The sequence below is a fragment of the Trachypithecus francoisi genome, unplaced genomic scaffold, assembly GCF_009764315.1.
Source record: "Trachypithecus francoisi isolate TF-2019V2 unplaced genomic scaffold, Tfra_2.0 Lachesis_group11, whole genome shotgun sequence".
Lineage (NCBI taxonomy): Eukaryota > Metazoa > Chordata > Mammalia > Primates > Cercopithecidae > Trachypithecus > Trachypithecus francoisi.
Genome location: NW_022681456.1, coordinates 9,717,730 through 9,731,440, shown reverse-complemented (window position 1 = coordinate 9,731,440; position 13,711 = coordinate 9,717,730). Strand labels below are relative to the sequence as shown.

The following is a 13,711-nucleotide window of genomic DNA, read 5'->3' as shown; positions in this document are numbered from 1 at the left end:
AAAAAAAAAAAAAAAATTCGTTGGATAAAGATAAAATAATTATCTCAAATGAGGTTTGGAGATGCTCCAGGTGTTTGGATCACCTCTGATGTGCTTCACAGAGTAGCTGGGAATTGGTGTCTTTTCTTTTCTTTTCTTTTTTTTTTTTTTTTGAGACAGAGTCTCGCTTTGTCACCCAGGCTGGAGTGCAGTGGCACAATCTCTGCTCACTGCAACCTCCACCTCCTGGGTTCAAGTGATTCTCCTGCCTCAGCCTCCCGAGTGGCTGGGACTACAGGCGTGCGCCACCCTGCTGGGCTAATTTTTGTATTTTTAGTAGAGATGGGGTTTCCCTGTGTTGGCCAGGCTGGTCTTGAATTCCTGGCATCAAGTCATCCACCCACCTTGGCCTCCCAAAGCGCTGGGGTGAGCAACCACGCCTGGCCAGGAGTTGGTGTCTTTGCAGAACCTCCTGGATGGTTTCTCAGGATGACATGGAGAAGATGAGATGCCTTCTGCTAAGTGAATGGGCCCCAGAGGCCAGGCTACTGGGCACAGTTAGCTTTCCAGGGTCTCCAAACCACACCATTTTATAACCACCTTTGCCACGACACCCAAAGAGGGTGCCCACAAAGATACGGTCATTGTGTGGGAAGTGGCCTTAAATACAGAGATGTTACCACCGGAATGCTGGACTTTGTTTAGGGCCTTGTCAGGGGGTGACCAATGCTCAGGGGCCTGGGACACCTGGAGTGTTCGGACGGAGTTACTCCATCTGTGTGTCTTTTTTTTTTTTTTTTTTTTTTTCAGAGACAGGTCTTGCTTTGTTGCTCAGCTGGAGTGCAGTGGCGCAATCTGGGCTCACTGCAGCCTCGACCTCCTGGGCTCAAGTGATCTTCCTGCTTCAGCTTCCTTAGTAGCTGGGACTACAAGCATGTGCCACTGCGCCCAGCCAATTAAAAAAAATTTTTTTTTTTAGAGATGGGGTCTTGCTATGTTGCCCAGGCTTATCTCCCCACCTCGGCCTCCCAAAGTGTTGGGATTACAGGCATGAGCCACTGCGCCCGGCCCTGTCTGTGTCTTGCTGGGCTCACTGAGTGGGCAGCCCCTCCCCTTACTATTCCAGGGGCTGCCTCCTCTAGAGGTACAGCAATTTCCATAAAAACATTGACTTGTTTTGGCCCGAAGTTTGTCTTGAATACCCTGTAGCTGGTTTTAACTCCCCACTCCCCGCCAAATATTTCTGGAAGACTCAAACCAAATGAACAGTGGCATTTCAGGCAGTGTAATGGGCGGCTGTGAAGAAGCTATTCCTGGGCTGGAACGAGGGGGTGGTGGGTGGGAGGACAGGGATAGAATGCACTGTCATGGCTACCCTTGGACACCTGGGTGGCCACCCACTCCAAAGCCAACCTTTCCGGTCCTCGAGGCCAGTTCCCATCCCTTGCTTCTCCGGCCCCCTCTACCTCCACCTGTCTTCTTATTTCCCAATCAGCCCCTGGCCCCTGCCCTGCAAAAGGCAGCTGTGTGCGTCGATGGGACCATGACTGAGAGACAGGGACCACACAGAGGGGGGCACTGGTGCCTGGTGTTCACTGGGGACGAGGCTGAAGTCACTCCAGCACTCCCTCGTGACCTTCCTGGGCAGTGCCAGCCTGGCCTCTCTGGCCAGCAGCTGCTCAATCACAAACTATTCTTGGAACATCTTCGGGGCACACTGTTTTGACTGGCAGCAGGAGTTTCTGGTTCCCTCGTCCGGTTCAGTCTAGAAATGTGAAGTCTGACGCCTGTGACTCATGGTGCACTGTGCAGACAAGGGGCCACCACCAGGGACTCGGGGAGGAGAGCGGGAAAACGGTGGGGGTGGTGTGGGAGCAGAAAAGGCATGGGTTCAAATCTGAAGACAGCCTTCCCAACAGTTTGATCTAAATGAGGTCAGTGGGCTTCTCTGGGCCTCAGTTCCCTCATCTGAGAAATGGGGATAATTATCCCAGCTCTGGGTCCCCGACAGGATGGAAGATACCTTAGTTCAAGTGCTCTAAGCTGCCAAGGCCCCTGAACCCTCCTTGGCTGCTATGAATTGCTGCAGGAGGAGGGGTGGGATAAATAAGTTAACAATGTGAAGCAGAGCTGAAGAGTCGCCCTGAGCGACCGCATGGCTGATACTCTCTGGACGAAGGGCGGAAGAGACCCGGCAGACCAGGTGGGTGCAGGAGGACTGAAGGATGGGAGGATGCTCAGAACCGCCTCAGAAACTGTCATTTCCTGCCCCAGCCCAGGGAAGTCTGTCCCTGCCCAGGCTCCTCCCAGCCTCTGGGCTCACAGGCCACACTGGTATAGCTTCCAGCCAGCAGTAGAGGTGGACAAAGGCGACCAGTGTCCGGCCTGCACTGGTCAAAAGCCCTTTGTGCCAGATTGCTCTCCCAGTTATCCCCCAGCAAGTGGGGCTGCCACGGGACTGGTCACCCACACCCTGTGGCTGGGAGGTTCTGGTCTCACTCTCTTGTCTTTCTCTTGGGCTCCCTGATTCCAGCTGCTGTCCATGCCAGGCTCAGAGCCCCACATTTTCCTGAGCAACCAGAAGCCAACCTAAGTGGGGAAGAGTTCTGAAAACAGGGCCCCAGGGTCCTTTCTGGAACAATCTGGAAAAGAAGGACAGACACCACAGCCTATTCAGTTGTGGGCAGAAGAACTAGTGGAAAGATTCGCTGGCTAATTCTGATGACTTTCCTCTGGATTTCACCCAATACAAAATTTGCAAAGCCAACTTAATAGTCTGTTTAGAGAAAGAGGCCCAGAGTAGAAAATTACAGTTAGAAAAACTCGGCTCTGGAAGGAATTTTTAGAATTACATCTGACTGTGGGTGCTGGAGGCTCTGAATCCTGCACATTGGAAGTGAAAGTGAAGGTGCTAGAAAGGCTGAGTTTTTTTTTTTTTTTTTTGAGATGGGGTCTCGCTCTGTTGTCCAGGCTTGAGTGCAGTGGTGTGATCTCGGCTCACTGCAACCTCCTCCTCTGGAGTTCAAGCAATTTTCCTGCCTCAGTCTCCTGAGTAGCTGAGATTACAGGCACCCGCCACCACACCTGGCTAATTTTTTTGTACTTTTAGTCGAGACGGGGGTTTCACCATGTTGGTCACACTGGTCTCAAACTCCTGACCTTGTGATCCACCTGCCTCAGCCTCCCACAGTGCTGGGATCATGGATGTGAGTCACTGGGCCTGACCTGAAAGGCTAATTCTTTTTTTTTTTTTTTTGAGACGGAGTCTCGCTCTGTCGCCCAGGCTGGAGTGCAGTGGCCGGATCTCAGCTCACTGCAAGCTCTGCCTCCCGGGTTTACGCCATTCTCCTGCCTCAGCCTCCCGAGTAGCTGGGACTATAGGCGCCTGCCACCTCGCCCGGCTAATTTTTTGTATTTTTTAGTAGAGACGGGGTTTCACCAAGTTAGCCAGGATGGTCTCGATCTCCTGACCTTGTGATCCGCCCGTCTCGGCCTCCCAAAGTGCTGGGATTACAGGCTTGAGCCACCGCGCCCGGCCTGAAAGGCTAATTCTTAATGACCTGGGAACAAATGGCTGAAGGATGCAGAGCAGAATTCTCTTGGTCTCCCCCTCCCTCAGCCCATGCAGAGACTATCTGGGCTCATGAAGCTTCTTGCAGTTTCTCCAGGCCTGAAACTCAAAGTTGTAGCTATCAAAGCCTACAAGATAGATTCTGCTCTTTCTCACATAGGAGTGGGGCTGGCGAGTGAGTCGGAGTTTAAGCAAAGCCAGTCCCATTTCCGAACAAGCACTGGATGAGAAACTTTTCCTGGCACTAAGTACTGCACAGAATCAAGACTGAAGGGGCTTCCTCCTCCCAAGGTGAGGCTACCTCCTCCCAAGGAGTGTCTATCTAGCACTCTGATCTTGCTTGGGGACCTGTCCCTTCCCCTACTTTCAGGCCACATGAACTAGAAAAGTGCTTTGAGCCTCAGGGGTGAGAAGGAGTCACAGGCCTGGACAATCAATATGCTGTCCTGTGATTGGGTTAGGGACAGTCATGTGACCCAGCTGGAGCCAACGGGACTCATTTCTGTGACTGATGGAAATCTTGGGAACAGAGAATCTGTACTGGAGTTTCAGACGGAAGAAAATGAAACCTGGCTGGGTGCGGTGGCTCGTTCCTGTAATCCCAGCACTCGGGGAGGCTGAGGCGGGTGGATCACCTGAGGTCAGGAGTTCGAGAGACCAGCCTGGCCAACATGCAGAAACCCCGTCTCTACTAAAATTACAAAAATTAGCCGGACGTAGAGGCAGATGCCTGCAATCCCAGCTACTTGGGAGGCTGAGGCAGAAGAGAACTGCTTGAACCTGGGAGGCAGAGGCTGCAGTGAGCTGAGATTGTGCCACTGCACTCCAGCCTCAGCAATGGAGTGAGACTCCGTCTCAAAAGAAAAAAAAAACAAAAAAAACAAAAGAAAAATGAAACTTGAGCCAAGGGCTGCCATGCTGCCATCCTCAGGCTGGAAAGGACACCCAAGAATGGTGCCCACAGACGAAAACCAAGTCAGGGGTGGAGGAAACAAGGCCTGGATCCAGCTGAGCCCCACGCTGTGGCAAGTTGGAACTTTTAGTTCCTTAGCCAAATTTGTTTTCTTCTTTTTTTCTTTTTTCTTTTTTTTTTTTGAGACGGAGTTTCACTCTTGTTGCCCAAGCTGGAGTGCAGTGGTACGATCTTGGCTCACAGCAACCTCTGTCTCCCAGGTTCAAGTGATTCTCCTGCCTCAGCCTCCCAAGTAGCTGGGATTACAGATGCATGCCACCGTGCCTGGCTAATTTTTTTATTTTTAGTGGAGATGGGGTTTCTCCATATTGGTCAGGCTGGTCTCGAACTCCCGACCTCAGTTGATCCACTCGCCTAGGCCTCCCAAATTGCTGGGATTACAGGCGTGAGCCACCGAACCTGGCCCCAAATTTGTTTTGTTTTCTGTTTTTGAGACGGAGTCTCACTCTGTCGCTCAAGCTGGAGTGCAATGGCACAATCTCAGCTCACTGCAACCTCCCTCTCCCGGGTTCAAGCAATTTTCCTGCCTCAGCCTCCTGAGTAGCTGGGACTACAGGCAAGCGACCGCCATGCCCAACCACGCCCAGCTAATTTTTGTAGTTTTAGTAGAAATGGGGTTTCACCATGTTGGTCAGGATGGTCTTGAACTCCTGACTTCGTGATCCACCCACCTAGGCCTCCCAAAATGCTGGGATTACAGGCGTAAGCCGCCGCGCCTAGGCCTCCAAATTCGTTTTCTTAGGTCACTTTGAGTTGAGTTTCAATTGCAAATGGAAGGTTACTACTGAATCCATGATCTAAATGGTGTTGGGATCTAGAGGAAGCTTTTCTGGCGCTATGCTTCTTCCCTAGGAAATGTTCATCTCTAACCAGAACTGGGGCCACACTCCCTCCCCAGTGCATCAGGGACCTGGGGCCAAACTCCTAAGCAGCCTGAATGAAGCTGGAAGGGAGTCATGTACCAGCCTGTACTCTCTAGGAATATCGGGCCAATTTAAAATTTTTTTGTAGAGACAGGGTCTCACTCTGTGGCCCAGGTTGGTCTCAAACTCCTGGCCTCAAGTGATCCTCCTGCCTTGGCCTCTCAGAGTGCTGGGATTACAGATGTGAGCTGCCATGCCCAGCCAAGGGCAAGGCATCATTTTCTTTCTTTCTTTTTTATCACTCTCTCTTTTCTTACCCTTTTTGTGTGTGTGTGTGACAGGGTTTCACTCTGTCACCCTAGTTGGAGTGCAGTAGTACAATCTTGGCTCACTGAAGCCTCGACCTCCTGGGATCAAGCAATCCTCCCACTTCAGTCTCCTGAGTAGCTGGGACCACAAGTGCATGCCACCATACCCAGCTAATTCTTGTACTTTTTGTAGAGAGGTGGTTTCACCGTGTTGCCCAGGTTGGTCTTGAACTCCTGAACTCAAGTGATCCTCCCACCTCTGCCTCCCAAAGTGCTGAGATTACAGGTGTGAGCCACTGCACCCAGCCCCAAGGGCACCAATTTCTTTTTTTTTTTTTTTTTTTTTTTTTTTTTTTTTTTTGAGACGGAGTCTCGCTCTGTCGCCCAGGCTGGAGTGCAGTGGCCGGATCTCAGCTCACTGCAAGCTCCGCCTCCCGGGTTCACGCCATTCTCCTGCCTCAGCCTCCCGAGTAGCTGGGACTACAGGCGCCCACCACCTCGCCCGGCTAGTTTTTTTGTATTTTTTAGTAGAGACGGGGTTTCACCGTGTTAGTCAGGATGGTCTCGATCTCCTGACCTCGTGATCCGCCCGTCTCGGCCTCCCAAAGTGCTGGGATTACAGGCTTGAGCCACCGCGCCCGGCCAAGGGCACCAATTTCTAAGAGGAGAGGGCCCAGCAGTGACAAACCCGCACGGTTCTGCATTGTCAACTCACAGGGCAAGAACTAACCAAAAATTTCCAAACATAACTGGATTTTAAAGGTTGGGGCATATGGGTAACACTCCGCTTCTTCTCCCTACACAATCCATCTGGCTTTCCAACCCACATGCCCTGTTTTCACAAAGTTTCTTCTGGGTTTTGGAGGAAAGAACTGAAGCCTCTTCTGTACTAAGCCTTGGATAGAACTGGAAGGCAGGCCCAGAGCCTAGAAGACCCTCTCAGGGGAGAGAATGCAGCTCCAACACTGCAGGCACAAGGCTGTCTTGCAAAGAGCTCACAGCGTGGGCTCTGGGGCCAGGCTACCTGGGTTTGAGCCCTGGCTCTGCCTCTTCTGAGCTGAATGACCCTAGGCCGGCGCCTCCATTTCCTTAACTATAAAATGGGAATGATGATGCCTCCACCCCACAACACCACGCTGAGGGCTCAGGGAGATATTCTGTGGGAACAGGACCCAGCGCGTGTTAGCTTCTTAGTAGATACTGTCTAACGAGACCAGAGGTGTTAACCCTGTATCTGAAGAGCCTTGGGGGTCCATGAACCTCCTGAAATTGACACAAATTTTACAGATTTCTCTGGGGGAAATTTCAGGAGGTTTTATCAGAACCTCAAAGGAATCTGTTGATGCCAAGAACCAAGAACCACTGAAGTAGCTGAAAGTCTAGTTGAGGGCAGGGACTGGGTCACTCTCTTTTGGGGGTTCTCCTGAAGGCCTGACTCTGCATGCATAATGCAGTAACCCATGCTTAATGGACAGAGGGCTACACAGATGAGTCATCAGAGAACTGCATAGACGGGGTGGACCCAGGGCCACTCGACATCTCAAGAGCTGAGGTCTCAAGCTTAAAATGCACAAACCACCCTCTACCTCCCTACCCTTATTTCCTGTCCTCAAAGGCCTAGAGATGCACCCCACCCCCCGAAACACACTCAAGCAAGCTCCTGAGTATCAGCCACTGGCCCAAGCCTCTCTCCTCTCACCTCCCGCACTCCCCAAACTTCTCTGCCCAGAGACCCCCCGGAGGAACTCAGCATTCGGGAAGGGAGATGAACTCAAAAAGTCGGAAGCCAGGCCAGACGTCTCAGCAGGATGTGGTTAGTGACAAGCCTGGCCCTGGGAGCAGGTGCCAGGGAGGAAAAGTCAAAGGACACGTGAACCTCCAGGTCAGCCGAGCGCAGAAGCCGGCAGCGCATCACTTACAGTCGCTTGATGCCCGACTCCGGCTGGGGGGACGTCCTCGGGTGGGCAATGGGTGGGGGTTGGGGTATTCGATTTTCCTCTTCCATTTCTTCACTGGAAGGAGATGACAGGCATGAGATAAAAGAGTCAAAAGTTCCTTGAAAACTGGAACATTCCAAAAGAGAACTGTCTGAGGGTCTGAGAGGGTGCACGCTTTTTAGGGGACCCGCATCTATATTTCCAGTTTATTCTGAAGAGTCCAGCCAAATAGAACCACTCCCCGTTTCCTGTCTTTACACAGGCTTCCCTGTCTCTACACCTCTGTGGTTTCTTCTACCCAGAATATACCCGTCACCCCTCAACATCTCCCATATCTAAATACTACCCTATCCCTCCAGGAAGGCCCAGTTCAAATGCTGCCTCCTCCAGGAGGCCCTCCAATTTCCACCCCATCTACAAACCAGATCTCTGCCACTCTCCCATCTTTTTTTTTTTTTTGAGACAGGGTCTCATTCTATTGCCCAGGCTGGAGTGCAGTGGTACAAATATAGCTCACTGCAGCCTTGACCCTGGGCTGAAATGATCCTCCTGCTTCAGCCTCCCAAGTGGCTGGGACTACAGGGTGAGCCACCACACCTGGCTAATTTTTCAAAATTTTTGTGTAGAGATGGGGGTCCCACTACATTGCCCAGGCTGGTTTTGAGCTCCTGGGTTCAAGTGATCCGCCTGCCTTGGCCTCGCAAAGTGCTGGAGTGACAGGCGTGAGCTACCGCGCCCCGCCTCTCCCATCTTTGAACATCCAGTGTACAGTCAGTAAACCTTTCTTTTTTTTTTTTTTTTTTTTTTGAGACGGAGTCTGGCTCTGTTACCCGGGCTGGAGTGCAGTGGCCGGATCTCAGCTCACTGTAAGCTCCGCCTCCTGGGTTCCCACCATTCTCTTGCCTCAGCCTCCGGAGTAGCTGGGACTACAGGCACCCACCACCTCGCCCGGCTAGTTTTTTGTATTTTTTTAGTAGAGACGGGGTTTCACCGTGTTAGCCAGGATGGTTTCGATCTCCTGACCTCGTGATCCGCCCGTCTCGGCCTCCCAAAGTGCTGGGATTACAGGCTTGAGCCACCGCGCCCGGCCAAACCTTTCAATAAAAATGTGTGGTATTATATTTTTTATGCATCTCTGATCTTCCCCACTGGAGCAGCGACCACCTCTGGTGCATGGGTCCTTCCTTCCAGCTTCCTATTCAACAGCTATTTGTTGTGCACCTACTATGTGCCAAGCTCCATTCTAAGTACTGGGAACTTAGCCATGGACAAGATAAATAAGACTTCTGGTCTCATGTTGCTTGTGGTCTCATGTGGAAACCAACAATAAAGCAAGCATGAGAGTGAACAGGATAATGGAGGAGGTGAAAAGGGTCACAAAGACAGTAACCACGGGACCGGGTTTTATTCATTCATTCATTTAAAAAAGAGATGAGGTCTCGCTTTGTTGCCCAGGCTCGTCTCGAATACCTGGGCTCAAGCCATCTTTCCGCCTCAGCCTCCCAAAATACTGGAATTAAAGGTGTGAGCCCCGGTGCCTGGCCTGGGCCCAGGAGTTTCAGAAAGGGGTTGTGAGCTTGTATGTAAGTTCTTTAGGCCGGAGAGGGTACCCAAAACAGACACTGATGAAATGCTTGTCCTCCAGGGGGTGAGAAGGTAACTGTACAGAAACTGGCTAACCTCAGGAAGGAGCCAGCTTGGGCCGCCCAGCCCCAGGGACACTTGCCTCTTGTAGTAAGCCAGCTCCTCCTGCAATAAGAACACCTTGGACTTGAGCTCGTTCCTCTCGTGCAGCACATCCCGCAGCTCCTGCAGGGTGAACCGGGGGCGGTTGGGGTCCTTGAGCTCCATAGCCACCTTCTCTGCGTCGGAGATGCTCTCCTCTCCAACCGGCTCTGTCTGGAGGAGGCAGAGATGCTGCTAATGAATTCTTGGCAGCCACTGCCGGCACCCACTCTCTATCCTGAAGGAGCCCGAATTCTCCCCCTCCCCGGGCGCCAGCAGCCTGCGGAGGGTACTATTTTCAGCACTCGCGGGCGGCCCCTGCTCACGTTCTGTACAGTTTCCCTCTGGAGGTGGAAACCAGCGGCCACCTGTTCATTGTTCGCCTTCCCAATAGCCGAACCCACGGACCCCGCACCTCCCCACTTGACTCGGGGTTTCATTACAAACATGACAAGGCGTCCAGGGAGGAGCTGTCACACCTCCCCTGCCCCCACCCTCGTACATCTGCTGCTTCCCCTTCCAGGCCTCCTTTCATCTCCTTACTAAGACCACTGCTAATTTGGCCAGAGTGGCTGGAATCTCAGCCCACACACAATTCTCCATTCCTTTTTCATTTGACAGTAAGTCATATCCAGTTTCCCTGTTGTTACGGGCCTTCTGGTTAAGTCCTTTCCTCCCCAGTGGCTTTGGGTATCTGGAGTTCAGTGGAAGCCCGACGGGGGTGCACACTCAGCCATTTCTCTGTGATGCAGGTGACAGACAGATCCCAGCATCATGCTAAGTCACCTGCCCAGGTCACACCCACACCCACCCTCTCACCTTCTTGCACAGGAAGGGAGCCTTTTAAAAAAAAAGTGGTAAAATATACATAATCTACAATTTACCATTTGAACCTTTTAAAGTGAACAATTTGGAGGTGGCATTTAGTATACTCGCATGTCACACAACCACCACCTCTGTCCAGTTCTAGAACATTTTCTTCACACCAAAAGGAAAACCAGTACTTATTATTATTTTATTTTTTTCTGAAATGGAGTTTCACTCTGTCACCCAGGCTGGAGTGCAGTGGCATGATCTCAGCTCACTGCAACCTCCACCTCTTGGGTTCAAGCGATTCTTATGCCTCAGCCTCCCAAGCAGCTGGGATTACAGGTGTGCACGCCACACCAGGCAAATTATTTTTTTTTGAGGTGGAATCTCACTCTGTCACCCAGGCTGGAGTGCAGAGGCATGATCTCAGCTCACGGCAAACTCCGCCTCCCAGGTTCAAGCCATCCTTCTACCTCAGCCTCCCAAGTAGCTGAGTTTACAGGCGCCTGCCATTATGCCTGGCTAATTTTTGTATTTTTAGTAGAGACAGGGTTTCACCATGTTAGCCAGACTGGTCTTGAACCCCTGACCTCAAGTGATCCACCCACCTTGGCCTCCCAAAGTGCTGGGATTACAGGCACGAGCCACCGCACCCTGCTGAAAACCTGTACTTATGAAGCAGTCACTCTCTACTTCCCTATCCTGAGCCCTTGGCAAATGCCAATGTACTTTCGATGGACTGCCTACCGTGGACATTTCCCAGAAACAGAATCATACACTAAGCGGCCTTTTGTGCCTGGTTCCTTTCACTTAGCATGGTGTTTCCAAGGTTCATTCATGTTGCAGCACACACTAGCACTTCACTTTTTTTTTTTTTTTTCTGTGAGATGGCATCTCACTCTGTCACCCAGGCTGGAGTGCAATGGCATGATCTCAGCTCACTCCAACCTGTGCCTCCTAGGTTCAAGCAATTCTTCCGCCTCGGCTTCCTGAGTAGCTGGGATTACAAGCACCTGCCATCATGCCTGGGCTAATTTTTGTATTTTTGTAGAGAGAGGGTTTCACCATGTTGGTCAGGCTAGTCTTGAACTCCCAGCCTCAGGGGATCCACTCGCCTCAGCCTCCCAAAGTGCTGGGATTACAGGGGTGAGCCACCGTGCTGGCTCACTTCACTCTTTTTTTTTTTTTTTTGAGACAGAGTCTTGCTCTGTTGCACAGGCTGGATGGAGTACAGTGGCACGATCTCGGCTCACTGCAAGATCCGCCTCCTGGGTTCACACCATTCTCCTGCCTCAGCCTCCCGAGTAGCTGGGACTACAGGCGCCGGCCACCACGCCCAGCTAATTTTTTGTATTTTTAGTAGCGACGGGTTTCACCGTGTTAGCCAGGATGATCTCAATTTCCTGACCTCGTGATTCACCCGCCTCGGCCTCCCAAAGTGCTGGGATCACAGGCGTGAGCCACCGCGCCGGCTCACTTCACTCCTTTTGATGGCTGAACCACGTTCCACTGTACAGACGTGCCACAGTGTGTTTATCCGTTCTGCAGTGGATGGACATCTGGGTGGTTTCCACTCTTCGGCTAATGTGAACAGCAATGCTCAGAAGTTTATCAGTGTGGACACCTGTTTTCAGTTCTTCTGGGTGTTTACCTGGGAGTGGGACTGCTGGGTCATAGGCTAAGTCTGTGTGTAACTGGCTGAGGAACTGTCAAACCGTTTCCCACAGCAGCTGCTCTATTTTACAGCAATGCACAAGGGTTCCAATTTCTCTACATTCTTGCCAACAGTTATTTTCCTTTTTTTTTTTTTTTAATCACAAGGAAGCTTTTGCAAGTCAGCCAGTCAATCTACAGGTGGCTCACACTCTCAAGGTAATGGAGCGTCCCCAACACTCCTAAGCCACCAATGTCCCATGACCAACCAGGAGTGGACAGAGGTCAGAACAGCAGCGAAAAAGCTCCAGAACGGGGAAAGGGAGAGGGAAATAGACGTCCCTCCCCACCTCAAGAAAAACTCCATAGGCCTGGCACCACGGCTCACACTTGTTAATTCTAGCACTTTGGGAGGCTGAGGCAGGAGGATCACTAGAGCCCAGGAGTTTCAGACCAGCCTGGGCAACATAGCAAGACCACATGTCTACAAAATAGAAAAGAAGGAAGATTAGCTGGGCATGGTGGCTTGCCCCTGTAGTCCCAGTTACACAGGAGGCGGAGGCATGAGGATCGCCTGAGCCCAGGAAGTGGAGGCTGCAGTGAGCCGAGATTGTGCCACTGCACTTAAGGCAGTGTCTCCAACGAAGTGAGACCCTGTCTCAAAAAAACAAAACAAAACAAACAAAAAAACCCCATAGCAGCACAGGGAGAAGGGGACTAACTCCAGCCTGGATGTGCCCTGGACAGGAGGCTGAGGGATTCCAGAAGGCAGAGCTGAGATGCTTCACACCCTGGGGGAGGCTGGAACCGGCTGTTCTGGGAAAGGACGTGTGAAAGGAGACACCACCCACTGCTGGGGCACTTCAGGTGCCAGCAGAGCCATGCAGCAGGCCCAGGTTGGGGGAGCAAGCTGATGCTGCCCAGCCTTGGGATCGGAGTCAGCACGGGGCAACAGAAGAGGGGCCTCTATGCAGCGGGAAGCTGAAATCTGGCCTGCGCCGCCGTCGCAAGCTGTGGGCAGCTGAGGGGCCTTTTCCCACCCAAGAACAAGGGGAGGAAATGTTGGAGGATTTAATTTCCAAAGAAAGTATTCTAGGCGTCTGCTGATACCACAATTTAGGCGGGCTGTGTCCTCAGAGGACATCTTCAACGTCCGATCTCCTCTGCAGCGCCTCCAGGGATGCTCTGGAACCACCCGGCAGCCATACACTCCATGTCTCCACCCAAGACCACATAGAGCAGGTGACGGATACGTGGCCGGCATTCAACCGCACCAGTTCTCCTCTTTCCCTGGCCCAGCTTTACCAAGGAGCAACCCTGGACATCTAATTAGCCAATGCTTACTGAGAGCTAACTTTGTGCCTTGCCAGCCACAAAGCTCAGCCCTGGGAACAGAGTCAGACAGATGGGGCTGAACTGAAGAAACACATAAATAGAAACTTATGGCCAGGTGCGGTGGCTCAACACCTGCAATCCCAGTACTTTGGGAGGCTGAGGCGGGCGGATCACCTGAAGTCAGGAGTTCGAGACCGGCCTGGACAACATGGTGAAACACTATCCCTACTGAAAATACAAAAATTAGCCGGGCAGCTGGGCGCAGTGGCTCATGCCTGTAATCTCAGCACTTTGGGAGGCCGAGGCGGGCAGATCACGAGGTCAGGAGTTCAAGACCAGCCTGGCCAATATGGTGAAACCCCATCTTTACTAAAGAAATACAAAAATTAGCCAGGCGTGGTGGTGCGAGCCTGTAGTCCCAGCTACTCTGGAGGTTGAGGCAGGAGAATCACTTGGACCTGGGAGGCTGAGGTTGCAGTGAGCCAAGATCGCGCCATTGCACTCTAGCGTGGGCGACAGAGTGAGACTTTGTCTCAAAAAAAAAAAAAAAGAGCCAG

The 13,711-nt window shown here is 51.9% G+C and overlaps 1 protein-coding gene across 5 annotated transcripts in view; it reads right to left on the bottom strand.

Annotated features, from left to right (window-relative positions):
• RILPL1 (Rab interacting lysosomal protein like 1) overlaps positions 1 to 13,711 on the bottom strand; it is a 60,616-nt gene that overhangs the window by 6,654 nt on the left and 40,251 nt on the right. For all 5 annotated transcript variants that reach the window (XM_033220173.1, XM_033220171.1, XM_033220174.1 and 2 more), the window contains exons 5-6: positions 9,358 to 9,530; positions 7,614 to 7,706 (exon numbers count right to left, since the gene is read on the bottom strand). In XM_033220173.1, the coding sequence (XP_033076064.1) occupies positions 7,614 to 7,706; positions 9,358 to 9,530 (266 nt within the window). The remainder of the gene's footprint in view (positions 1 to 7,613; positions 7,707 to 9,357; positions 9,531 to 13,711) is intronic.